This window comes from Ictidomys tridecemlineatus, chromosome 6 (assembly GCF_052094955.1).
Source record: "Ictidomys tridecemlineatus isolate mIctTri1 chromosome 6, mIctTri1.hap1, whole genome shotgun sequence".
NCBI classification, from domain to species: Eukaryota; Metazoa; Chordata; class Mammalia; order Rodentia; family Sciuridae; genus Ictidomys; species Ictidomys tridecemlineatus.
The window spans coordinates 63,231,395-63,258,280 of record NC_135482.1 but is presented as its reverse complement, the minus strand read 5'-3'; the positions used below and the strand labels follow the sequence as shown (position 1 = coordinate 63,258,280).

The 26,886-nt window shown below is 38.7% G+C and overlaps 1 protein-coding gene across 10 annotated transcripts in view; it reads left to right on the top strand.

Annotated features, from left to right (window-relative positions):
• Scn8a (sodium voltage-gated channel alpha subunit 8) overlaps window positions 1-26,886 on the top strand; it is a 177,238-nt gene that overhangs the window by 70,800 nt on the left and 79,552 nt on the right. For 6 of the 10 annotated variants that reach the window (XM_078014665.1, XM_078014672.1, XM_078014670.1 and 3 more), the window contains exons 3-11: window positions 5,693-5,812; window positions 7,953-8,041; window positions 8,858-8,986; window positions 10,751-10,842; window positions 19,888-20,109; window positions 21,440-21,503; window positions 23,083-23,224; window positions 25,080-25,286; window positions 26,525-26,803. In XM_078014665.1, the coding sequence (XP_077870791.1) occupies window positions 5,693-5,812; window positions 7,953-8,041; window positions 8,858-8,986; window positions 10,751-10,842; window positions 19,888-20,109; window positions 21,440-21,503; window positions 23,083-23,224; window positions 25,080-25,286; window positions 26,525-26,803 (1,344 nt within the window). Of the gene's footprint in view, window positions 1-5,692; window positions 5,813-7,952; window positions 8,042-8,857; window positions 8,987-10,503; window positions 10,596-10,750; window positions 10,843-16,928; window positions 17,014-19,887; window positions 20,110-21,439; window positions 21,504-23,082; window positions 23,225-25,079; window positions 25,287-26,524; window positions 26,804-26,886 lie in introns of those variants that run through there. The other 4 variants (XM_078014671.1, XM_078014668.1, XM_078014666.1 and 1 more) reach the window with 2 other exon arrangements.

The window sequence follows — 26,886 nt, the reverse complement described above, 5'->3', positions numbered from 1 at the left end:
GTTTGTATATGAATGTGTGCAATGTCCCTTTTCCTAATTAGATGTCTTCCCCAAAAAGAAGACATCTCACCCTGAGTTAGCAGCAGTGGCAATGCTCCCTCATCACATGTTCTGGGCCCCACAATGCTAATTAGAAATGAAAAGCCTGTGCTTTTCAGAGGCTCATTTTATGCCAGCATGACACATTTATTAATACTCCATGCCATAATTTGCTAAGAGCCGTTCCACAGCTCTTAATGGGCCTTGTACGCTAATTCATTGACTGACTGTTGTTATAAACTGATATTTCCCCTTGGGCAGTAAATCACAGTCCAATTTCAATTTCCCTTTTACTCATTTACTTACAAAGATCTAACTTAAGACAGATTAGGTGAAATACTATAGGACTTTATAGGCACAAAGTGATTGTTGCTTAAAACGTATTCTCATAAAAGTATAAAGTTTGTTGTCCTTCCTACTCTGGGCTTCAAAAGCTTTTGTGTTGGAGCACAGAGTTGAACAAGGGATGAAACTTTTTTTCTGGATCTCACCAGCAGTTAAACAGTGATGACAGAGGTTTAATCACCCATGCAAATAGCTTTAAAAATCAATTATATGTATGGTCAGTGCATCACCAATTGTACTGTTCATTCTCTCTCCCATATTCACTGTTCCCTGGAGAGGCAGTGGAGAGAGAAGCAATATTTGATGCATACAGTACTGCCCTGAGACTGCTCCCTGCTGCCCCCTGCTGACACAAGTATGGTTGTCAGGATAGTATCAAGCACTGTTGCACCTGGACTTGACGGATTGTAACTTGAGAGAGCAAAATAACTAACTTAGGAGAGCTCTACCAAGAAGTAATGTGAAAGAATAAATAATAATAAGCTTTCTCTTCAAAAGTATGGTTTACTGCTTTGCTGCACTTCATCTATGCTGTGAAATTTCCAAATCAGAGAATCACAGGTATCAGACCTGGAAAAACCTGAGCACACCCCTCAGCCAGCCCTTTCTCTCATTTTATAGATGAGGAAAATGAGATCCAGAGAGGTGTGATGGCTCGCCTAGGCCATACAGCTATGTAAAGGTAGGCGAAAATAGACATGAGCTGAGAGATGATCTGGTGGTTCCCAAAACCTGGTGGACACAGATTCTTTGATTCTTCTGCAGACACATTTAACCAGAACCTCTGCAGGTGGGATATATGAATCTACTCAGATTATTCTTATGCAGCTGGTCTCACCTTAGTCAGAAACTGGTATTTGTGTATTCCATGGGCCAAGTCAACTCTGTCATCTATTTTTATGTGACCCATAAGTTCAGTATGGTTTTCATATTCTTCAACAGTTGGACATGTGAAAATTGTATGAAATTTCTGTGTTCATGAAGTTCTGTTGGAACATAGCCACTCTTGTTTTTTATACATTGTCTGTGACTACTTGTGTACCACAGTGGCAGAGTTGAGTTTTTACTACAAAACCATGTGGCCTACGAAGCCTACAACATTTGCTACCTGTGCATTGACAATTAAAACTAACCAACATTGGGTGTGTTCTCTCCGTCACATATGCACTGCCAATACCAGTATTAATATTTTATTGTAGTGCAACTTGCTACTTCATGTGTGGAAGATTTGCTTTCATTTCAGGGGGTTTAATGTGGACTATGTGCTTGTTTCTTTTTTTTTTTAATTCATTTTTCAGTTTTCAGTGGACACAACATGGGATTGAACCCGGCCGCCGCCCCCCCCCCCATAACAGGCGAGCTTGTTACCGCTTGAGCCACATCCCCAGACCTGCTTGTTTCTTTTTGACTAGAGAAAATATCTGGTTTTCTAAATACATGATGAAGATATAGAATATAAATATTTAGAAAGGAGAAATGATAAGTGATTTTTGTTCTATGTGTAGCATTCAGTACCAAATTACGGAAATTTATTCTTCGTAAAATGTCCCTAATAATGCCTTTCTACTTACAAAACCATAGTTATTTAATTCACTAAAGTTACCTAGTTTCCCTCAGTCTCCCACTTGTCAATTCATTGTTCTATTAATTCAGAATCCTAGCTGCCTCCTAGTTTATCTTCATCCAGAGAATAATAGTTTTAATTTCCTGATGTCGTTTTTTTCTTTTTTCTCTTCCACTTTTCCATTATCTCGGACAACATAAACATTTGTTTATTAACCAATAAACAAACATTGATTGAGTGCTTGCTGTATGCCAGGCACTGATTTTGTGATAGGAAATACCCCCCATGGTACCGCTAGATCCATTGTGATAAAATTAAGAGACAAGAGGTAGTAGATACAGAACATGACACTTTTAAAAATGCTATTATTTATTTTCTACAGCAGTAGGCAATTTAGTGAAGACCTGGCCTGGTGGTTTGTAGGGGCATGGGACAGTGGTTCTTCCACTGTTGCTTTGCTACTTTATGTAATATATCCCAGGGACTCAAATTTCCCATTCACAGAGAATCCATCCCCCATTCCAGCTTCATTCTCTGCCATATAGCCATGAAATTGCCTCCCAGTCTGGCACAGTAGAAGCTGAAAGAGGCTCTGAGCTCCACATAATATACTGCTCTTTGCTACCTGAGCTTTATAGGTGGTTTCCCCTCCTGGGCTTTTGTAAGATGCAGAGTGCTAATAATCTCTCCTTCACCCATACTTCACAGAAATATTATGAGGTTGAATAAGGAAGTTATTTGAAAGACTGGCATTTTTACAGAGAAGGTTGCTATAGAAACACAGAGGGCTACAAGTACTTCAGAGAGGGGGTTTGAGGAAAGTCCTGCCCTATTTGTTTCTTTTGGAAAACAAACAAACAAACAAAAAGGAAGTCAGAGCTGTACCTTAGATCTGTTTCATGGTAACTTTAGATCTACTATTTCTTTTCGCTTTTAGGATCAGTCTATCCTTCCAGAACCAGGACACTAGTACAGGAAGTGCATTATTACACTGCAATATTGAACATGGGATGATTCAGTAGATGTTTCCAGAATATATATAGCTTTCCCATTGCGAAGATATTAGTGTGATTGGCAGACTAAGAAAGGTACAAATAGAAGAGAAAAGGAACTTAAAGAAAAATCTACCAACAGTTTATTTGGAACACATGAACTAAACATTATATTAGAACTGTGGGAGGAAGTGTTAAGATTGATTCCTGCCTTCAAAGAACTTAAAGCCTAGTTGTAAGGATAGGGGTAAAAAAAAGGTATGTTAGTTGTGATTCTTTTTTTTTTGAGAGAGTGAGAGAGAGAATTTTAATATTTATTTTTTAGTTATCGGTGGACACAACATCTTTGTTTGTATGTGGTGCTGAGGATCGAACCTGGGCCGCACGCATGCTAGGAGATCGCGCTACCACTTCAGCCACATCCCAGCCCTGTTAGTTGTGATTTGTTTCATAAATAGTCTTAATCAGGTTAAGGAAGCTTTTATTTCTAGTTTTTTGAGTGTTTTTATCATAAAAGGATGTTGGATTTTGCTAAATGTCTGCACTTATGTGATAGTTATGTGGTTTTTCTTTATTTTTAAAATTTATTTCATTGGTTGGTTTTCATATGCTAAACCATCTTTCATTTCTTGGATAAATTCCCCTTGGTCATGGTGCATAATCCCTTTTAAATGCTGGATTTGGTTGCTGGTATTTTTGTTGAGTCTTTTTTGTGTCCATATTCATGAAGGATATCAGTCTAGAGTTTTTTTGTGATGTGAATATCTGATTTGCCGAAATGTTTCCTTCTCTTCTGTTCTTTGGAAGAGTTTGTATTAATTCTTTAAACATTGGTAGAATTCATTAGTGAAACCATCTGGTCCTGGGCTTTTCTTTGCGTTCATTTATTTTTTTTTAATGTAAGGTAGAAACGATTAATTATTGTATAATCTCATTTGAGGGAGAGACTTTTTAAGGATATACCTTATCTGTATGTTTATATTTATACAGAACATTTCTGAAAGTATATTACTCCCCCCCCCCCGCCATAAAAAAAGGTAGCTGCAAAGTTATCCTTCAGTAAAAGGATGATATTAGTCATTCATCCCCCTCTCCCCCAGAACTGGGAATTAAGTCCAGGGGTGTTGTTCCACTGAGCTACATCCCCATCCCTCTTTCTATTATGAGACAGGGCCTAAACTGATGTGGCTGGCCTCAAATTTGCAATCCTCCTGCCTCAGCCTCTTGAGTAGCTGGGATAACAGACCTATACCATCAGGCCCTGCCTTTTTGTTTGGTTGTTTGTTTTTAATTGTAAGCATGCATTGCTCTAAATTAAAACAACAAAAACTACTTAAAATGACTTGCCTTTGGCCATTGCTCTCTGTATTTATTTCTGATCTGATCTCCTTAGAGACTGCCAGTCTAATAGACCCTGTTTCTCCAGCATCACGAGCTACTGTTCCCCTGCCCAGTTTTATTCTCATCAACACAAAATTACTTGTCCACTCCTTGAAAGCAGCCCACAGTTAACACTGTTGTGCTTCTTTGTACATGTTATGCTGTTCCCTTTCCTGCCCAATTTTTCTTAATTCCTATTTGTCCTTAAAACTCCTTCCAAATATGATTTACCTCTCTTTGTAAACCCTTTCCTGTTCATAGTCCTTTTTAACCCCCCCATCCAAGGAGGGGTGGGGGTCTCCCTCCTGTAGCTTCTTATACAATATACATATTTTATTTTGAATTTTGTACTTACCCTGCATCATAATTACTAGTTCACTTATATATCTTCCCTAAAAGTACAATTCTGTTCAAATTTGTGTCCCTGGAGCTTAGCACAATGCTTGGCACAGAATGGATGCTCAAAAATAATTGAATTAAAATGAATTCGCAAGACAAAGCATTCAGGGTAGGATGAGCAGAGTGAACGAAGGCCAGAATTCATGCGTCATTGTAACCTGTTCTGGGGACATGGACTAGTTTGGCTACATGGGAGGATTCATGCTGGGGATACATTTGAACAATTTTGGCAAGGTCTAAAATGGAAGCTCTTAAAAGCCAGATAGAGCAGACGTGGTAGATAAATATTGATATAGTGATTGAATGAAGAGCTCTTCTTACTTTCTTCCAGTCTTTGCTCAACTCTCTTCCCAGTAGGCTTACCCTGACCACCTTCTTTAAAACAGTCACCTCTCCATCTATCCATCCTCTGCCTCGAATTCTTGTCTTTTCCCTGGTCTTCCTCTTTTTTCCATAGCACCAATCACCTTCTATTGATCACAGTCTAAATAATTTATTTATTCATTATGTTTTATTTATTGTCTGTCCTCCCCATTGGAAAATACTCTCTCCAGATCAGGACTGCATTGTTCACTGATAACTCCCAAGTACCGACAGTATCGTCTGACGAGTAGTAGTGTTCAGTCATCATTAGTTGAGTGAATGAATCCTAAATTAATGAACTTCAGTATCTTATCCAGATCTGGCATGGGAAGCTTAGGTATAGTTCAAAAATCTTATTTCTAAAAGAGACAAGTATATTTTGTAAAACTGCCAAGATTATGCCAACTATTTGTAATAATCTGGGATAGGGCAGGAAAAGGGAGGTGAGGGGAAAAAGATAGTCTTAAGGTTTCTTGCCTTCAAAAGCAAATAGAAATGTAAAAATTGTAAATACCTTTGAGTTTATTTATTCCATAACTAGAAAAATGTTGTTTTGTATGGTGATTAATTCTCATGATTTAATCATTTCTCTCTTTTTCTTTCTCCACAGACCTTTGTAGTATTAAACAGAGGAAAAACTCTCTTCAGATTTAGTGCCACGCCTGCCTTGTACATTTTAAGTCCTTTTAACCTGATAAGAAGAATAGCTATTAAAATTTTGATACATTCATATCCTTTTTCTACGAATGTGGAGTGAATGCAGCAACTGCCTGATTGTGTATGTCCTGATGCTTGACAACTGATTTATATATTAAGGGTTTGGTTTTGTTTTTGCCAATAGTAGAGTTGGCTGTCCCACCAGTCAGAGGTTTAAGAGTGTGGTCTTGGGGCTGGGGATGTGGCTCAAGTGGTAGCGCGCTCGCCTGGCATGCATGCGGCCCGGGTTCGATCCTCAGCACCACATACCAACAAAGATGTTGTGTCTGCCGAGAACTAAAAAATAAATATTAAAAATTCTCTCTCTCTCTCTCTCTCTCTCTCTCTCTCTCTCTCCCTCCCTCCTCTCTCACTCTCTCTTTAAAAAAAAAAAAAAAAAAAAAAAAAAAAAAAAAAAAAAAAGAGTGTGGTCTTAACCGCAAGCTGAAGATTAGCAATTTTTTTTTTTTCTTGGGATGATATCACTGGAGTCTGGAATTTTGGTGGTGTCATGAGGGACAAACCCTTTAATTGAAATCTTGACTTTTTAATTTCATCCTACGGGAGACTATTTAGCTTGTTAACATATTAAGATTCAAGATGAGAATTTTTTTGAAAGCTGACTCTGAAGTTACAAATAGTTGAATGAATGCTTTAGAGATATTCCTTGAATATATATATATTTTTTTTTCTTCAGCAGCTAGTTTAGAAAGTATCCATGATAATTCTCAGATGAAATAGCCTCCTCGTTACAGAGGTTTAGATGCAGATTGCAGGATAGATATGAATATTTTCTGGGATTCTTACTCTCCTTAAGTAAAAAAAAAAAAAATGTTGATTTATTCAAGTGACTTGGCTTTTACATCCTGTTATATAGAAAACCATATGACACTTGAAAAAATTATGTGATGGGTTTAGCAACCCTACATAGTGACTTTAAACTTGCATGCTTGGTATTTAATTTAACAGCACTTTAATCATGTGTCAAAGAGTATTGTATCCTCCAAAGAGGATGAAGAAATTAGCAGATGAACTTAGCCAATGAGTTTAGTAAGCCCCTGCCACATTGCAGGAATTTAGCAAACTGGTTCTGAAATCCATGGTTTACAGGCAACATAGTTCACAAATCAGAAGATTTATGGGAAATAAATAATTTACAGTGGACTTTTTCCCTTTCTGTTAGATCAGAGGTGGAGTGCTTTTTTCTCTTCTGGTTCCAAAAAGTATGTTATTATACTCTCTTCTGGTTCCAAAGGGTATGTTATTGTACTCTAAAATAAAATCCAACTAGAAGAAGTAGCTTTCTCTTTTTAAAACTCCACTTGGAGAATAAAGATGGGGAATGTCATTAAGAAAAGAGAATGGGTTAGCAAATGAGTTAGAGCATGCTTGTTAAACTGACAGTTTGAGTTTGAGAATCTCATGTTGACCTGAAACAGTTGAATTTTCCTCAATGAGAACAAAAAGAGCTAAGAAAGATGTGGATGAAACTGAAACAGCAGCAAAATGGTTTGCTATTCATAAACTTTCCTGGGCACTCTCAGAACAATCGATTAGATTTGCCCCAGGAGTATGGGAGTACAGATATCCTTGAAATCTGTACCTAATATGCCACAATTGCATTTCCATGTTGGGCATATGCAGTGCACACTGGCTGGCACCTTGATCCTAAGACAGTTCAGCCCTCTGGAAGGACTAGGGGGCTGGACCATTAATTATATGTAGATTTTCAAATAATTACTTATGTAAGGTAATTAATAATAAGTGAATACTGAGTAGTAAAGATTTATTTTTTCACCTGATGATTTTTAAGTATAGTAGACTGATAATTTCTGTACACAAAGTTAAGGTAGTTAGAGGATTATTCTATAGTTGAAGTGAAAGTGGTAAGAGGAGAAAATATTTTATCCAAAAGATGTAGAACAGTAACAACCCTGTGGAAAGAAGAACCATCCACCCACAGTTCTCTGGTGGGGATATACACAGTGGCTTTCTTTGTTGGTGATGGTAGCCAATTTTCATTATCAACTTGCCTTTTTCTCTTCTGTGATTTGTCTCTGTTCTGTCTATTGATTGAGCTCTTATGATATCCAATGCAAAATGTGTTTGTTCCCTGAGAAAAATTTCTTTTAAAAAGCCAGATTTTGTGTATTCCCCCTTGACTATTCTCTACAGTATTTAGCATGATCATTATGTGCACTATTTTGACCAACTGTGTATTCATGACTTTTAGTAACCCTCCAGACTGGTCGAAGAATGTGGAGTAAGTAGCCCATTTATTTGTCTCCTTGTTTGCTTTAAAGATTTTTAAGTCATTGAATCTTGTGTTTTGTCAGTTTATCCATCAAGGAAAAGAAGAATAGTTATTGACAGTATTTCTTGGAGAAGGGTGAGGAATTTAGGAAATAGTTCTAGAAGTCAACTCTTAAAAAGAGCAAAGTCTGCTCCCACGTCTGCCCTTCTTGTGCTAGCCAGTGTTTGCCCATGGCTCTGTCACTGTATTGTGTCTTTAATTCCTGATGGTACTCTCTTTCTCTTTTGACTCCTCCCAGGTTAAAAGTAGCTCTGAGGGACTCCTCACCTGCTCCCAAAATGATGATGTACTAGATGGCAGTACATTATTATTTCCTTGAAATATCACTCAAGCTGGGCAAGGTGGTGCATGCCTGTAGTCCCAGCAGCCTGGGAGGCTGAGGCAGGAGGATGGAGAGTTCAAAACCAGACTCGGCAAAAGTGAGGTGCTAAGCAACTCAGTAAGACCCTGTCTCTTAAAAAAAAAAAAATGGGGCTGGGGTTGTGGCTCAGTGGTCAAGTGCCCCTGAGTTTAATTCCTGGTACCAAAAAAAAAGAAAAGAAAAAAAAGACATATGACCCCCAGCATTCCAGAGTTCTAGGTGTGGGCATTTCAGTGAGTTTCATTCAGAGTGCTCCTTTCTCCTCCTCATTCTGTCCTACCACTTTGGCAATGCCCTTTCTGCCCTTCTGCAAAGCCATACTTCAGGCAGGTGTGATCTTGAAAGGTTCATTTGAAGTTTGTGTATGTTCAGAAGTTACCTTAAGTTCTCCATTTCTTTGACAGGTACACGTTCACAGGGATTTATACATTTGAATCACTAGTGAAAATCATTGCAAGAGGTTTCTGCATAGATGGCTTTACCTTTTTACGGGACCCATGGAACTGGTTAGATTTCAGTGTCATCATGATGGCGTAAGTTCTCTGATTACTTTATTGGTGTTGTGGGTGTGATCACGTGTGTGGCAGAGGATTCTCCTGGATGTTTGCATGACGGTGTTTGCAAGTGAGAGCTTGTGGACTCAGGGGTAAGGGGAATCAATGAGTACACATGGGAACTTGTGCTTATGGTTCTTGCTTGTGAGGACCTTTTGTTTTTCAGGCAACAGCAGCCACAGTGAGTTTATGTGGAGAAGGTGAGCAGAGTCTTTACAGCTGGGAGGGAAAGTAGGATATATTACCCATGGATACTCATATTTTATTTTTATATTTTATTCCTTTTTATGATATTGACCATGATTGTCACACCTGTCACTAGGAGGCCTCTGTGAAGATTCAGAATCTTTTAGAGGTGAAAATGTGTTTTCTGGGCACGTCTTATCACATGTGATTTAATGAGGCTGTCCAGGTGTTGCAGACTTCAGAGCACACTTTAGAGTCAAATCATGAGCCCCGGTATCCAAATTGGCACTTCCTGAAGTTACTAACCAGAATTTTGAACTGTCACTGGAGACTGTAGAACTCCACATAAGTATGCTAGGAGCTCCTGGTAACTTGTGTTGCTTTAGCAATAAAATGTCTCTTGGGAAACTCACTTGATGATAGAAAAGTTATAGCAGGCTTTAGTATTTTTATTTTCAGCGTGTGAAAGTGCTTTGTGTTTTGGGGATGTGATGGGGCATGGTGCCTAGGTTTTATGTGTGTGCACAGATGTATGAGAAAGAGTGTGTTGCACATGTATGGGTCTGAGCATTGCATAGAAAGATGTATTTCCCCTGTAAAATGTGAGTGAGAGTTATGCATTGAATATTTGAAAGTGGAACTTGGACTTTCCGTTATATAATGAAATTTCTAGCTCTCCAGCATTATGAAATACACATTGGTATAATTTAAAATCTTAGTGTCTTTGTAGGCACAGAGCTGGTGATAGAATGGGCTCTCAACTCAGTATTTGTTCATGATCTGGATTTTCCTGAGCCCTGTTTTTGTCTGTCACAGGAAACAATTTCAACTGTGTACATGACTGGAAACATACGCATACCACTCTTGCATAAGTCATATATACAGCCATTTAGGCATTTTTGCTATCATTAACTAGGGAGCTACATTAATGTAGATTTGTTTTTGTGGGGCTCCTGCTGCAGAAGTTTGTTTCCTTTTCTTAAGAAATTGTCTCTGCTACTTCCTGGCTTTCCTTTTTACTAAAAATGTAATTGACCTAACAGTAAAATGATTCTGATTGGGATCTGCACATCACTGCTGATTAAGAGAGTAAATCCTAGAAACTTAGAGTGATTCTTTCAGTTACACTTTTGAATTCTCCTTGCCCATTTTTTTTTTAAGACATGTTACTTAAATGTTTATATTTTGAAATTTTTCTTTTTCAGGGAAAAAATGAAATCATACCTTGTATATAAGACCCTTTCTTTCCCCCATTCTCAAACCCTCACCCAGTGGTACCATTACAAGTTAACTTTGGTTTGATTCTGCAGGTATATAACAGAGTTTGTAAACCTAGGCAATGTTTCAGCTCTGCGCACTTTCAGGGTACTGAGGGCTTTGAAAACTATTTCGGTAATTCCAGGTAAGATGGCCTGGGGTTGGTGTTAGGTGTTGGGTTAGGGCCCTGACGTGACGTATTGTACTTTTTGTTTTGTTGTGGTTTTGTTTTTTCCTTTGGTGTTTGTGTTTGTGTCTGTGTTTGTCATTTGTGTCTGTGTGTGACCTCCCTTACTACAGATATGTGACAGAGTTTGTGGACCTGGGCAATGTCTCAGCGCTGAGAACATTCAGGGTTCTCCGAGCTTTGAAAACTATCTCTGTAATTCCAGGTGAGAAAATGTGCACAAGACTGACCTTGCTGCATCTCTTTTTTCCCTTCATTCATTTTGTTCACCACATTCTAAACTGGTGTGAGCACGGTTGATATGCTCTGCATTCTGCATGCTTTTCCTGAGAGACATTCTCTGGAATGGCCTTTTGGTCCCTAGGCAGGTTTTTTTGACTGTGCTTGCAGGCATGCAGCCCCCATTTCATCCATGCTTTTGAAAAAGCACGTGCTTAAGAAACCCTTGGATCTTACAATATCTGAAAACAATCATCGTAGAGCTAGCTGTCTCTTTGTATATAAATCATTTGAATCCCAGCCTCATGGAATTACAGTAATTTTAACATGTGCCATCATTCCATTGCTTGTGATTTCTAGGCTTCCTATAGCATGGTTTGCTGATGGAATGTTATTCAAAGAATTATGTTTTATTATTACTGTACTAATGGAATTATTTAATCGCAGATGAGACCTACACAGTTAACTAGTCCAGAATTGTAGAAAAACTTAAGAGCCTTGGAGTTAGTGAACTGAACTTTAATAATCATCATTTATCCTGTTCTACTGCTGTCTGTTTCACTAGAATGAGAACCAGTAGCATCTACTATACATATATTCAGGGATCATTCTCAAACCTAAATCCCAATGACAGCTTATACAGGTGCTATTTTTAAAAAAATTCAAAGGTAAGATAAGATACAACTAAAGATATGGGCAAATAAAAGTATAGAAACTTGAAGGGAAAAGAAATCCTGAGGGTGGTTTGAGAGGTAGTTGGTTGACAATCTCTTTAAAATTTTTGCCTTTTTCTTTTTGGTCCTGGTTGAGTTAGCCCAGTGGTTCTTAACCTTTTGAAGGTTTTGGATCCTTTTGAGAATCAGATGAAAGTTGACAGATTCCCCCCCCCCGAAGCCCATCTGTGGACCCCAGATTAAGATCCCTTAATTTAATTTAAATCATTGCAACTGGCTAGTACTTCTCTTCCTAAAGACTAGCCTTAAAATTGGAAGGAAAAGTACTTGGTTTAGTACTTTGTTAGTCTTGTGAGCCTAAGATAGACTAGCAGTAACTTGCCAGAGCTTAAGACAATGTGGTTGCTCTTTGGATTTTAGTTGTATTTAGGATTTTAAAAGAAGATTCCCCAGAGACCAGGCTTTCCACAGTAGTTTTTTTTTTTTAATTTTTTATTTTTTTTATTGGTAGTTCACAACATTACAAAGCTCTTGACACATCATATTTCATACATTAGATTGAAGTGGGTTATGAACTCCCAATTTTACCCCAAATGCAGATTGCAGAATCACGTCGGTTACACATCTACAATTTTACATAATGCCCAATTAGTAATTGTTGTATTCTGCTACCTTTCCTATCTTTCCACAGTAGTTTTGTAGAAATAGGAGTACAGAGAACAGGGACAATCCATTCTGATCACGTGCCTCATCCCCTGTGGCTGCCTCAGAAATATTTCTCTTTTCCCTGTTTCAACATTATCAGATAGCAAGAGGGGGAAGAATAAAGGTAGAATCCTGGAGAGGGCAGACTTAGAATGTGATTTACCAGGAACCTCAAGGAACATTCCTTAGGCAGGCCTTATGAGGGAGATGGAGTGCCTCCCTCTTATGAGGGAGATGGAGTGCCACATTTACTTTCATTTTTCCTTTGGTCTCTCTCTTCCTCTGGCCCCTTTAAAATATGATCCTCTGTTTTCTGTTCATTTCCCCCAGCGTACTCTGCAAGGCATCTGTCTCTTTATGTTCTTGTGATCCCAAAACTTCTCTTCTAGAATTAAATTGGAAAGCTGCATTCTGTTCACTAACTGGGGCAGCAGATGCTATCTCTAGTCTAGCTCATTGCTTCTGTCTTTGTCTCTGCTCTATGGTTACCTTTTGACCAGGGCATTTCTGCAAGGTAACTCTTGATCATGTTACTTAATACCGTAGTAATACATATAAATACATAAACATACAGTTGACTATAATACAGTGCCTGGCCCATAGCAGTGCTCCATAAATGGTTGTAGTAGTAACTACATTACTACTATTATCATAAAGAAACCTAAGCCCAAAGAAAGGGTTTGTGTCAAGATTTAGACATCAGCCTCACAGTTTGAAATAGATTCCCAGGTTCCTATTTCTAGAAGCATCCCCAGTTGAGCTGGCTTTGGGAAGCTAACTGGGATGGAGAATAACTTTAAGGATAGTAAAGCTAATAATAGATCACTGTCAGTAAAAGGTATATTGGGCTTTTGAATTAAAGTGTGACTTTTAGTTCCAATCCTTTTGCTCCCCATTCTACCTTTTAGAGTTAGTAAGAGAAATCCAGGAGTTGACGTCTCCCTTACGGAGAGGCTTTTCTCATCCCGTGTAAAATTCTGAACTTTTCTATCATTCTGTCTTCCTCAGAGTGCTGTTGTCCTTTCCCTAACTTCCAGTTACACAGGTCTCCTTCCAAGGCCAGGCACCAGTGTGAGTCAGTGGATCTGAGCCTATCTCATGTTTGAAAATCTAAGTCATTTTGATTCCACTGTTGTAGAACTAGGACACTGTGCCCCTTAGTACAAACCAAAATTTGCCTGCCCAAATTTTCTTGTGGGTACTTCAGTGGAACTGCTGCTTTTCTTGCCTTCTCCTGTTCCTAGTTAGATTAGGCTTTGCCAGATCTGCCAAAAACAGAATGGAAGTGAGAGTGACCATAGAGTTGACACAGAGTCTGCAGGATGTTCAAGTCTCAGCTCCCTTCATGAGAACTTTTCCTTTCCTAGAGCACTCACCCTATCTCACCTGGGCCAACACTGACCTTCCTCTGAGTTATCTAGTAGATATTTTGAATGTAACAGGGCTGCCAAGACTCCAGAATATTAGAGAGTAAAGTACATCAGTTAGGTTTGGTGTTTTGTATAAGAAATGTTTTACTTTAAGAGACTTTGTGCAGCTTAGAAAAGCCTAAACCCCACTTTCTGAGCCCTTTTATTTACCAGCTCAAGACCTGGATAAAAATTTCTCATGGTTTCTTCTTTTTTTTTTTTTTTTTCCCAGAGTTAACAGCTTAGAGAACAGGGTGAGCACACTGGATGCTTAAAAGGTCAATGATAGAGTAGACCCTTTCCAAATTTGCTTTGGCCTGGAATTTTCCAGGTTCAATTTGACGTCAAAATATTCTACCTAAAAGTTTATGTCTTAAAACTTTGTTTTCAGTTTGTATTTATGAACTTATACTTTGTCAGAAGTTTTATCATCTGCATGCTTTGGTCATATGCCTCAGGACTAACATACCTTAAGATAGGGTAAGATTCCCAGTGGAGGATTCTCAGGCTTCTCTTGGAGGGTAACACTTAATAACCTAAACAGAACCAGTTGGGAGAGCCACACTTGTCAGTTCCTTTTCATTTCAGTCATTTAAATGGCTCCCCCAAAGCACTAGTTACCTGCTGCTCACCAGTGCTGATTTTATAGCATCTCTCTCTCTTAGGGTTGTAGTTTCTTAATTACTTTTCTCTTGGATATTTTGCATCTCTGCTCTTGTTTCTGTTACTTTTACTTATATCCAGTGGTATCAGGTAGGAAGCAGGGGAAATGATGAGCCCTTCTTCTTCCCATCCCAGTATTCACAAAGAAAGTACTTTGTTTAAATGTGTGTTCAGTAAATGTGGCAATTTCTGCTACATAATAAAGGGGAATACAAAAAGTGGTTCAAAACTATATTCAGACTCTTTCTTTTTCTCTTTTAGTACTGGGGATTGAACCCAAGGTACTTTAGTGCTGAGCTTCATTCCTCATCCTTTTTATTTTTTTATTTTGAGACAGGGTCTTGCTAAGTTGCTAAAGTTAGCCTTGAACTTGTGATCTCTTGTCTCAGCCTCCCAAGTAGCTGGGATTACAGGCATGTACCATAACACCCAGATCATTTTTTCTTTTAAAATATTCCAGTTATTCATCCTGATGGTTTCATATTTCTCCTTCCACATTGCTTCCTAGGAAAGATAACTAAAATTTAATAGTGTTCCTAAGTGGAAAAGCACTGAAGAGTCACAAGATCCCACTGACCCACCCTTGAGGGCCAGTTTAGCTTGGATCATACTTTGTGATGTGAATCTGGTCTTATAAGTAAATCTATAGGCCCCAAATCGCTCCCAAATTACATCCATACATACATATATGTATGTATATATACATATATACATAAACATATATATATATGTTTTAGTTGTAGATGGACACAGTACCTTTATTTATCTATTTTTATGTTGATGTGAAAAACCTTCAAGAACTGTTGTTATGAAGATTGCATTTGCAACAGGAAAATTGATGAGGTTCTCTTTTATTCCTGGTCCCAGCCAGGCTCTGGGAACTGGGAAGCTGGTCTTTCACCTTCTCTGAGAACTGTTTGTGACTGCTACTGAGGCTTATTCTAGTATTAATTTTGTGAGGGAATTAACTCACATTACTTCAAACCACTTAAATTTCTCAGCCTGAGTTACTGAGGAATGAGAATTTAGTTATTTATAATCTGGTCATGATAACAAGGGAAGATTTTGATCCCAACATACATAGCTGATTTCTCTGGACATAGCACATAAGCTGGCTTTCTTTGTTTGTTCATGGGATTGTTGGGCATTATGGAAGGTTGCAGGAAAATCCGAGGTGCCTTTGGACATAGAGTAGAGTAGAATCCTGTATCAGTGACCTGGCTTCACCTGTTTCCCAAAATTCCTGAAATACCTGACTTCCTCTCTGGTAGCTAACTTTTCTGTACATTAGATCCAGCTGTCTGTTTGTGGTCTGTAGTAAATGTATTAACTTCTGCTCAGACACATACCAATGCTAGTTAATGTTAGCCTCTTCCAAGAGTTCTTGCTGTCCAATTTGCCCCCACATGGCTTCTGTTGCACACTCTGTTGTGTAGGAGTCGTTGGAAGGAGCATTCTGCTGTTTTGGATAATCGGTTTTCAGTCAGTATCTTGCTTGTTCTAGCATGTGGTATTGTGAGCCAATAGAAAAAGCAAGACACAGCTTCGCTTCACAGCCAGAACAGCAGCACTCTTCATTCTTGCTTGTGTGGGGTCAGGAATTCTACTAGCAACTTCTTGCTTTGCTGATCCATGTTGATGGTGGCAGGAGTGCTTTTGCTTGGATATATTATTGTGTTGGGCAGCCACCGCTGGCAGGACTATAGAGCTTGAGCTTAAGAAATGTATGGATGGTGTCATCTTCATAAATTGACATGGATGTCTCTGCAGATGTGGTCACACTAAATTATCAACCCTAATGGAAGAAAGAAGAGTCTTGGCTGAGACCAGTATATAATTCAGTGACTATTTACATTTGTTTGCTTCATCCGCAAGTATTGAGCCCATTATCTTTTTTCCCTGTGCTTCTAATTTTGTGCTGGACCTGGACAAGAATCTTGGAGAGTAAACTTTTATGTGGTTAATGTTATGTAGTAATTTTTCTTGCTCAATTAAAATTCATTTCTCTGAGCCCCAGTGAAACACAAGCACCTGAATAGGATTTCTAACAAGTTTACACTTTAAACTACTTGATAGCTACATGAACTGTCACCAAGAAGACAAGCTAAGTTTCAGGCTTCAAAACACTTGGGGAAATTATTTTGTTGGTTTTTTTTTTTTGGTTCTTTTGTTTTTTTAGCTTTCTGAACTTATGTTTCTAGATCTCCTCAGTAATGACATCTGGTTTCTGGATAAAAAATGTTAAACCAGCAGCTTATGAACATTCTTGTCCATCTCTAGGAAATGAGGAGTGTCATGCATGGTTGATGTATTCGCTGAGTATCTCTGGGCAAGTAAAAGCATATAGGAGTGCTTTAAAGAATCCCAAGACTGGAATGGTCTTGAACCTCAGGAAGACAGAATAGAAACAAGAATGCAGAGCCCAAAAGCCTGTTTCCAGGAAGTAATTCCCCCCCCTCTCTCTCTCATATATGTGTCTATTTCTTCTTTCCCTCTCTTTGTGCATTTGTGCACTAAATTCCTTTACTTCTCAGACACATCTTAGTATAATGACAGAGTATTTATATATTACCATTCTCATATATTTATATATTACCATTATATGAAGACTGCTCAACTGTCTCTTGTCCTATTCCAGATCCCTGTAGGAAAGGATCTGGATTTAGATCAGATGTCAACCCTGTCATCTGTAACTACTCAGAGAAGGTACAAACAAGGTGCTGAGAGCCCATCCTTAGGGAACAGGGGATAGTTGCTGCTTATGGCCTGGAATTTCTTGTTTTGTAGGCCTAGAGCTTTCCAAAGAATTCTCAGGAAATTATATCAGACTCTTGCTAAAATTGTGTGCTTTTTAAAAAAAAAATTATGTGTTATAGCAAATGGATTGCTTTGGTTATTTCATAGTTTTAAACTTATTTTTAATACAAATGTCAACTCACACATATTTTTCAGTTCAGTCAAAAAAGCAATAGATGGCTGGAGATGTACCTCTGGGGAAGAACCATTGCCTAACATGCTTGAGGCCCTGGGTTCAATCTTTAGTACTGTACCAAAACAAACAAAAAACTTAAAACAGCAATAAAAAAGACTAAAAGTGTTCAGATAAGTAATTTAACTGTTCAGGGCAAGGCAGCTGCATAAGTTCCTTTTGAAGAAATCAAGAAACAAAATCTTAAAAACATTGTTCAGTAACCCATCCAAATATCCCCTTTTAAATCACTTTTTGACTTTGTAAACAGAAGACCTACATGATTTTTAAAGACTTCCAGAGAAGATTCTTCAGCTTCTCCTTCGCTGCCCACTGCCATGTAGCACTGTTTTCTATAGATGAGAAAATGAGGCTTGGAGAGGTGATCTTAAGTTGATTTTGAAACATGGTGGGTCATAAATAATGACTGAGCCAGGACAGAATTCCTGCTTTCTGATTCCCCATCTGGTGCTTTTTCTGCACAGCCATGTGAGGAGGAAAGGAATCGGATTAGGAGCCCAGGCAAGCCCTTCCTATTCTTTTTGGTGGCCACAGTTTTCAAGAAAGATACTCTATAAGAAAGCCTAGGCTTCTGCATCCATAGCAGAACTGTGGTCTAATTCTTAATGCTTCTCTCTTTAATTCCCCTTAGATCCCTTTCAAGATATTGTATAAGAAGAGAGAAATTTCTCATTTACTCTTTTAATAAAAATTCCTTAAGTACCTGCTTTGTGCCAGGTCCCAGGCTAAACACAGCATATATGGCTATGCAGAGAATTCTGTTGGGCTTAACTTTGAAAATTGTAGGTGGATACTACAGGATACAGCAAGAGATGACCCAAGTCCATGCCACCATCATATGATTGTGTCATTTCCAAGCATGTCCCTTTGAGGAAGGAAATGTCTGTATAGTAACAGTAGCTAATGAGTCCTGCATACCAGCTGTGTGCCAAGCACTGAACTAGATATTTCTTATATTCATTATCTTATTTAAACCTTACAGCAACTCAATGGCATTAGTATTGTAAATCTCTTTATGTAGATGAGGTTCAGAAAATTATTACGATAATAACATTTGAATTACTTACTGTGCATCAGGTGCTTTGTTAAATGGGTTATATGAAGTATGCTTAATCTTCACAGTAGACCTGTGATATTCAGCTATAATTTAAAAATAAATAAATAAAGATTCACTTATTTATTTATATTCATTTTTGGTGGTGCTAAGGATCAAACCCAGCCTTGTACATGATAGGTAAACACTACTACTGAACTACACCCCCAACCTTAATTATGTTCATTTTAAAGATGAAAAAAACTGAGGATCCAAGAGGTTAGGTGCTCAGGTCACAGAAGTAAATAACATACCTTTGATTAAAATTAGCAATGATTTGCCCAACTGTATACTTCAAAGCCAAGATTAGGATTACTTTAAATGACCCTCTGATATTCTTGCCTTCAGAAGTAGATCAGAAACAAGATCCTTCCTGAGGCCTGGGTGTTAGGGCTCAGTATCTGGTTCCTGCTCATCTTGGTACGGTGGCCACCAGAAGTATCAGTGCTCTGTTGGCCATGTCCTGTGTTAGCACAATGTTGGGAATTCCAAGAAGAGCCACATGTAGACTCATTTGAATCCAAACAGCATGAATCTATAACCATGTTTTTCCATCTTCCATCACTGATCTTTCCCTGTGCAATTAAAAAATCTACCTTCTTTAGGTTTAAATTCGAACCAGTGGCTTGCACTTAAAAATTAAAATAGATTATAATAAAATTAAAATTAAATAGATTATAAATGGTTTTTATTTTTAATCTAGGCCAGAGAAAAGTGGGGGGGCATTGTAGCAAGCAGGTTATAAATGTGATATAGACAAGATATATACTTTTAAATGTAAAGGCAAATTATAAATAAAGAATTAATAATTAACCTTTTCATTATGTTGGCATTTCCAGAACTGATGGGAAAATATTATTATACATTTTTGCTTCTTATTGGCTTTTAAATTTCCCAGTTGTTTCCTTTCCAACCTGGAAGCCTCCTTAATTCCTGATTTTTCCATTTGTTTCTTAAACAAATATTTACTGTGGACCAGGCGCTATAGATTTGGCTGTGAATGATACAGACATAAGAAATGCATTATAGCTGTGATAAACACCACAGAGGAAAGTGTAAGGTGCTATTAAGATAGTAACAGTGGTGGGGGAGGGAGAAGAGCTGGGAAGGAAGGATGGATTCTGAGGGAAGTGATTTCTGTGCTGAGACCTGAAGGAAAGGAGATAGTCAGGTAAGACAAGGGCTGAAAGGAAGCAGTCAGCCTGAGGGAAGCACTGAAGACCTGGCTCATTTGGAGAACTAAAAAGTTGTCCAAGACAGGAAAGTACGTTCAGAAAAAAAGGAGCCACATGTTGGTAGAAGAAGCTTTCTTTAGCTTTTTAAGAATTATAACTTCTGAAAAACCCTCATTTTGTTGACATCGTTATTCTCGTGGTATAAAGACACACTGGGCATATTTCAAGGATGCTGTGGGGAGGAGTAGAAGCTCAGGCTAAGGGGGAGGCTGGGAGGGAGGGGCTCTGAGGTGACTCTGGTTCTGGGTGCACTGTCTCTTCAGGCCTGAAGACAATTGTTGGCGCCCTCATTCAGTCTGTGAAGAAGCTGTCAGATGTGATGATCCTGACTGTGTTCTGCCTGAGTGTTTTCGCCCTGATTGGACTACAGCTGTTCATGGGGAACCTGCGAAACAAGTGTGTCGTGTGGCCCATAAACTTCAATGAGAGCTATCTTGAAAATGGCACCAAAGGCTTTGATTGGGAAGAGTATATCAACAATAAAAGTAGGTGGCTCCTCCCCTACAAGGGGAAAAACCCATCTGTGCAGTCAGAGCCACCACTGGGCTTAAAAAAATAGTTGGGCTCAGAAAGTAACAGTGTTACCAGAAGCAGCCTCAGGAGGTCATTTCCTTTCCCTAAGGCCAGATTGTGTTCAGAAACTCAAATGCCAGCACTCTCTCCCTTTTTCTCTCTTCTACCCCTTGAAACCCAATGAAACTTTATACAATCTTCACATGTACCCACAAACTTTTGCTCTAAAATTCAGGCTTAGAAACTTGGTCCAAATTCTTCCTTCCTTTGCTAGGTTGCCTGAGGTAGTTAAATATTTAGTCCAGGATATGCCTATGCATTAGAACTCAGGCTTTTTTAATATTAATTAGTAAGACATTAGTAATTGACCTAGTCTAGGGAGTCAGGCAATCTACAAGACACCATTTGAAGTCAGTTAAGTAACCATTAGAAAATGTTGCAAAGGAGATTCCAGGAATACTTGCCTTCTAGTTTAAAATAGGGCATGGTAACTAGTGACCAACTAGTGAGGAATTCTAGAATATCTTGATAAAAATAAGTCATAAGATGTTTTAGCCAGCTTTTTCACTGCTATGACTGAAAGACCTGCCAAACAATTTTAGAGGAGGAAAAATTTATTTAGGGGTTCACAGTTTCAGAGGTCTCAATCCATAGGGACTGAGAATGAGTGGCAGGCTTCATTCCTTGGGGCTCAAGGTGAGGCAGGACATCATGGTGGAAGAGTGTGGCAGAGGAAAGCTGCCCAGGATGTCACATCAGGAATCTGAGAGAAACTAAGCTCAACTCACCAAATGTATACCCCAAAGGCACAGTACCAATGACCCACCTCCTCCGGCCACACCCTACCAGCCTGCAGTTACCACTTAGTTAACCCCTGTCAGGAGATTAATTCCTGATTGGGGTAAGCCTCTCATAAACCACCTTGCATTGTCTCATACATGAGCTTTTGGGGAACACCTAATATCTAAACCATAACAGTACAATATTAAAATTGTCTAAAGGGTGAAGAACTCAGAAAATTACTTTAGACCCCTTTTATTCAGGTACCAAAACCTAATATATATGTGATAAGAAGAGTATTATATGAAGGGCTTCAGGGGAGCACTTTAAATTTGTAGATATCTATAGGAAAATCATTAATGGGAAGGACTTCTCATCAGCTTTCAACTGCTGGTGGAAAAGATTTATATGAGCTAAAAATCAATAGCTATTTCTGTTGGGGCTAGCCAGGAACAGTATAACCTTATTCTCTCATTCACTTCAATTTGCCTTTTCATTTCCTGCCTCTTCAAATTTTTCTAGCAAATTTTTACACAGTTCCTGGCATGCTGGAACCTTTACTCTGTGGGAACAGTTCAGATGCTGGGTAAGTAGCTCACCTAATTTTATTCTCCTTCCTTAAAATAATATGCCTATTTTTAGTTTTATGTAAACGGGCAATGTTTCCACTTTTCTTTGAACTCATAAAATAAACCCTACAATCAGACCTTACCTATTAGTTAACTCAGATTTCCTACTGTTTTATATTTGTCCATCCAAAGATGACATTTCATCACAAGGTGAATGTACCTGTAGTCTCAAATTAAAAATTAACGATGTTAAAGGATAAAGAGAAAATCTGTAACACCAGGTAGCTTACCACTTCTTATAGATTTCCCTTGTTCTATCTTAACACAGTTAATACAATGTAAAATAAGGACACCATCTTAGTGATAGTTTAGCATCCAAGGATGACCCAGAAATGGTCTAGACCCGACATGGGGGAAAGAACAGATAACAACATAGTATTTGAGTCCTGCTTCTCTTAGCTTTAGACCTTTGCCAAGCCACTTAACTTATCTGAGCCTTAATTTCAGTAAACATAAGATAGATTTAATAGGTCATGTTCTGTCTTCCTCATGAGTTTACTATAAGGAGCCAATTGGATAACATACGTGAAAAATGCTTTGTAAACAGAGAGCTATTCAAATGTACAGGAGTAGTGTTATTATTCAGAGTATATTGGTCCCTTTGGTGCTTTAATATGACCATGACAACAAGAAATCCATTTAATTTTTATATTGAAGTAGATATTAAAGATTTCATTGAAAACAAAACAGGTGCATCCAAAAACAGAAGAATAGTATAACTGAGGTTACCAAAAATCTCCATTATGACTTAGGTCAACACAGCAAGTGTTAAAAGAACATAGACAACTAAAATGAACTTATAGGCATTTGTCACTTGGGAGAATAGCTAAATTGAATTTTATTGAATTACAGATTGATATGAATCTGGGACAGTGGTTTTCATATTTTGTCATGAATAAGGATTACCTGGGAGCTGAGTGTAGTAGCCCATGCCTGTAATCTCAGCAGCTCGGGAGGCTGAGACAGGAGAATTATGAGTTCAAAGCTAGCTTCAGCAATTTAGTGAGGCCCTAATGAACTAGTGAGACCCTATCTCTATATAAAATATTAAAAAGGGCTGGGGATGTAGCTCAGTGATTGAGAGTCCCTGGGTTTTATCCCTGGTACAAAAAAAAAAAAAAAAAATTACCCGGGGCTAGGGATGTAACTTAATGATAACACTTGTCTGACATTTCCTGGTTCAATCACCAATATTGGGGGAAAGAAAAAAGTTACCTGGCATATCTCAAAAGTGCAGGTTCCTAGATCCCATTTCCAAAGCTTTCAGCTCTTAGCTTTGGGGTAAGCATAGAAATCTGCATTTTTAAGGGACATACTATGTGATTCTGATGTAGGCTCTGCTCTGAAATTGATTAGCTACTTATGTTCTCTCTCTCATTTTATTTTTCTTCTTCCAGTTTGTTGGCTTGGCTTTGTAAATAGTTACTTCCTACCTATAAGGCCATGGAGTAAATAAAATTATGTTATTTAATATCTTTAAGATTATGGCTTGTGGAATTATGTTGAAAAGTCCTGAATTTCCCTTTCTTTCTTCAGGCAATGCCCAGAAGGATACCAGTGTATGAAGGCAGGAAGGAACCCTAACTATGGTTATACAAGCTTTGACACTTTTAGCTGGGCCTTCTTGGCATTGTTTCGCCTTATGACCCAGGACTACTGGGAAAACTTGTATCAGTTGGTAAATAATACTTCTTTTTCTTTGGCAGTAGAGTCTACATGGGGCAGCGTGGGCTTGGGGGACATTCTGTGTGAGTGACCTTTAGTGAAGACATTAAACAGGATCTGAGGATGGCATTGCCCATCGTCCATTGCTTTATAATATTTAGAACTGGGAATTCTCCCAGTTCTCATCCCTGTTTCTCAAATACTTAGTCATGTATAGTTGTAGAAGCTTGTAGCACTGTTAGCTTTTGCCTGGCTTGGGAATCTGCTGTCTATACTTAATTCCTATTGTTTTACCACTTGCAGTGTATCTCCTTTTGGGTTTCAGGGCTTAGGACTTCTGTTTAAGAAATTCTAAATACCTGTTTGTGTAAGATGACATTTTTATCCAAAAGGGCTTTGGAGTTTAAATATGTCAGCATTTTTGAGATTTATAATATACTTGGACTTGTTCAAACAGGTTGTAATGGTAGAGATAAGGTCAGTCTCATTCCATCAGGCCATATTGATGACTAAACACATTGTTTAATTTTGCTAGTTGTAGGGTAGATTTATGCTAAGGGTCTTTCGGCTTAGAAATTCCACAACAGTACATTGTTTTCTTTTTGACTCTGGCATTTGGTGATGCTGTAAGGGTCCAGCAAAGCGTCGGAGAAAGAGACCACCAAGAGACCACTCATGCAATTGGCAGAAGGGGATTTATTGAACCAGCATGCTGGGGCTCCGTGCCCACTCAAGAAAGGAGAGCAGCCCAGAGCAGGGGTTGAACAATGCTTAAGTACACTTTTTGGAGAGGGCGGGGGGCTTTACATACATCAGAACAAATCATCATGAGTCGCGGGAAAATTGAACAACAATTCTTAGACTTGATTAGTACATTCATTGGCGGGAACAGGCTGGGCAGGGGTGATTGGTCACTTCTAAGCGGGGTACACATTCAAACTGATTGGTTTTGGGGCCTGAATACCTACGTGCCGGGCTACTCAGAGCCCTTAGTTATTAAACAGCCAGAGGATCAGGAGGAATATTTACTGGGCAGTTCAGGTATTGTCCTAACAGCTACAGGAATTTAACCCAGGCTTTGCAGTTTAGAAGCAGGTTTACAATGCCTGGTCCTTTACATTTTAACTCGGGCTTTGCAGCTTAGAAACTTTACCCTTTCAATGCCAGTTTGTTTAAGAATAAAAAACATGCCCTCCTCATGCATGAAGGATCCTCTTTCAGGGAAGCATCTAGTTCAAATCCCCAAATCAGTTCTTATTTTTCTGTTGGACAGTTCCCTCAGGTTTGACTCTTTCTCATGAAACATTTATGATTACAATAAGTTCCTTTAAGTTTTGGGGATTGAAAGGATGAAGATGAAAACTCAGGAATAGTGGGTTTCATTTACATAACCTAAAACCCAATTGTTCTTTGATGTTCATTTGCTCACTGTTAGTGAAAGGAATAGGTCTAGGATCAATCCTCTTCCCTTTTTCTCTTTACCTCTCCAGTTCTTCATGTCATATTGTTTTAGAACTAACTGATGAAGTAAAATATAATTCTTAATTTAGGATGTGTTTTCCTTAAACAAATGAATAAAGCATTGTTATATGAAAGGAGTTTATAGGAAGTATTTGGGAATGGAGAAAGATCCCCCATACACAAAATGGATAGGAGGAACTACTGCCACTTAGTGTGAGTTAAGCATAAGGAAATCCATTTGGCCACTGAAGATGTGTTTCTCTTCAGTAAGAAAGAGTACCACACAAGAAAGGACTGTCCTATTCAAATTGCAGATGGTGCCCCTACAGAGGAACCAGGCTCACAAGGTGTTTTCAGCCTACTTCATTTGATGCAAGTGACTCAAAAAAATGGTTTTATCTTTGCAGACCTTACGAGCAGCTGGAAAAACATACATGATCTTCTTTGTCTTGGTCATCTTTGTGGGCTCGTTCTATCTGGTGAACTTGATCTTGGCTGTGGTGGCCATGGCTTATGAAGAGCAGAATCAGGCAACATTGGAGGAGGCAGAACAAAAAGAGGCTGAGTTCAAAGCAATGTTGGAGCAACTTAAGAAGCAACAGGAAGAGGCACAGGTAGGTGATTAATTTTTTGAAGCAGACCTTCCTGCCAAATCACAGAGATTAAGGCTCCATCTGATTGCCACTGCAATTGATCTTTCCTAAGTACATTATCAAATAGAGGTCATTGATCTAATTAAAATAACCCAAGTAACAACTGCAGATGGTTAATCCAATTATTCTTTTTTGTCTTAATGGCCAAATCGTTTGTTGATATGTTAATATGATCTTTTTCTATTTTTTTCTTTTTTTTTTTTTTTTGAGACAGGGGTCTCGCTCTATTATCCAGGCTGACTTGAATTCCTGGGGTCAAGCAGTCCTCCTGCCTCAACTTCCCAAGTACCTAAGACTATAGCATGCATCACCATGCCTAGCTATTAGTATGTGTTAATATGATCTTTTGTTGAAGATCTCATCTCTTCAGTGTTCAACTCGTTTGTTGACTGGGGGAAAAAAAAAAAAAGTAACCAGAACAGTTCAAATAGTTCTTCATATAAGCATAGCCTCTTTTTTTTTTTTTTAATGTTTGGGATTCACCCCAGGGTCCTCCATATACTAAATATGATCTCTACCACAAAGCTGCACCCTCAGATCCCCTTCAGAGATACTCTATGGTCATAGAGTATTGTTTCCAATTTAAAAGGAGAAACAGGGGCCGGGGATATACCTCAGTTGGTAGAGTGCTTGCTTTTCATGGACCAGACCCTGGGTTCAATCCCCAGCACCACACCAAAAAAAAAAAAAAAAAAGGAGAAATAGGCCAAATATTAAAAGTAAAACTTGAAAGTGACCTGTTACCCTAACAATTTATATACACACATGCTAGGCACAGTGGCACACTCCAGCAATCCCAGTGACTCAGGAGGCTGAGAAAGGAGGATCACTAGTTCAAAGCCGGCCTCAGCAACAGTGAGGCACTAAGCAACTCAGTGGGACCCTGTCTCTACAAAATCGGGCTGGGGATAGGAGCGGGGATTTGGCTCAGTAGTTGAATACCCCTGAGTTCAGTCCCTGGTACCCCCGCCCTGCCAAAAAAAGAATAAAACCCAAAGTTGTCCCCATTGGGTTCTGATCCGATCACTTAAGGCTGTGTACTAGATGACAGATTTGCCTAGATAACAGAGCCAGCTAGACCCAGCCATGGCCACCTCTCTTCTCTAGCTATGGAATGGAAATTTGCTCCACACACTGGCTGGCTCAGGTGACCCTAAGTAATGCTTCTGAACCTATCTGTCACTGTGTTCCCTTTCTAGGCTGCCGCAATGGCCACTTCTGCAGGCACTGTTTCAGAAGATGCCATTGAGGAAGAAGGTGAAGATGGGGTTGGCTCTCCTCGGAGTTCATCCGAAATTTCTAAACTCAGTTCAAAGAGCGCCAAGGAAAGACGTAATAGGAGAAAGAAGAGGAAGCAAAAGGAACTCTCTGAGGGAGAAGAGAAAGGGGATCCTGAGAAGGTATTTAAGTCAGAGTCAGAAGATGGTATGAAGAAGAGGGGCATTCGAATAGGGAGGAAATTCTCCATTATGAACCAGGTAAACTCTTTGTACTAGATCAGATAAGTCTAGAAATTCTGTTTTTTTGCTAATCCTGCTTGATTTTATTTCCTCTCTGGCTT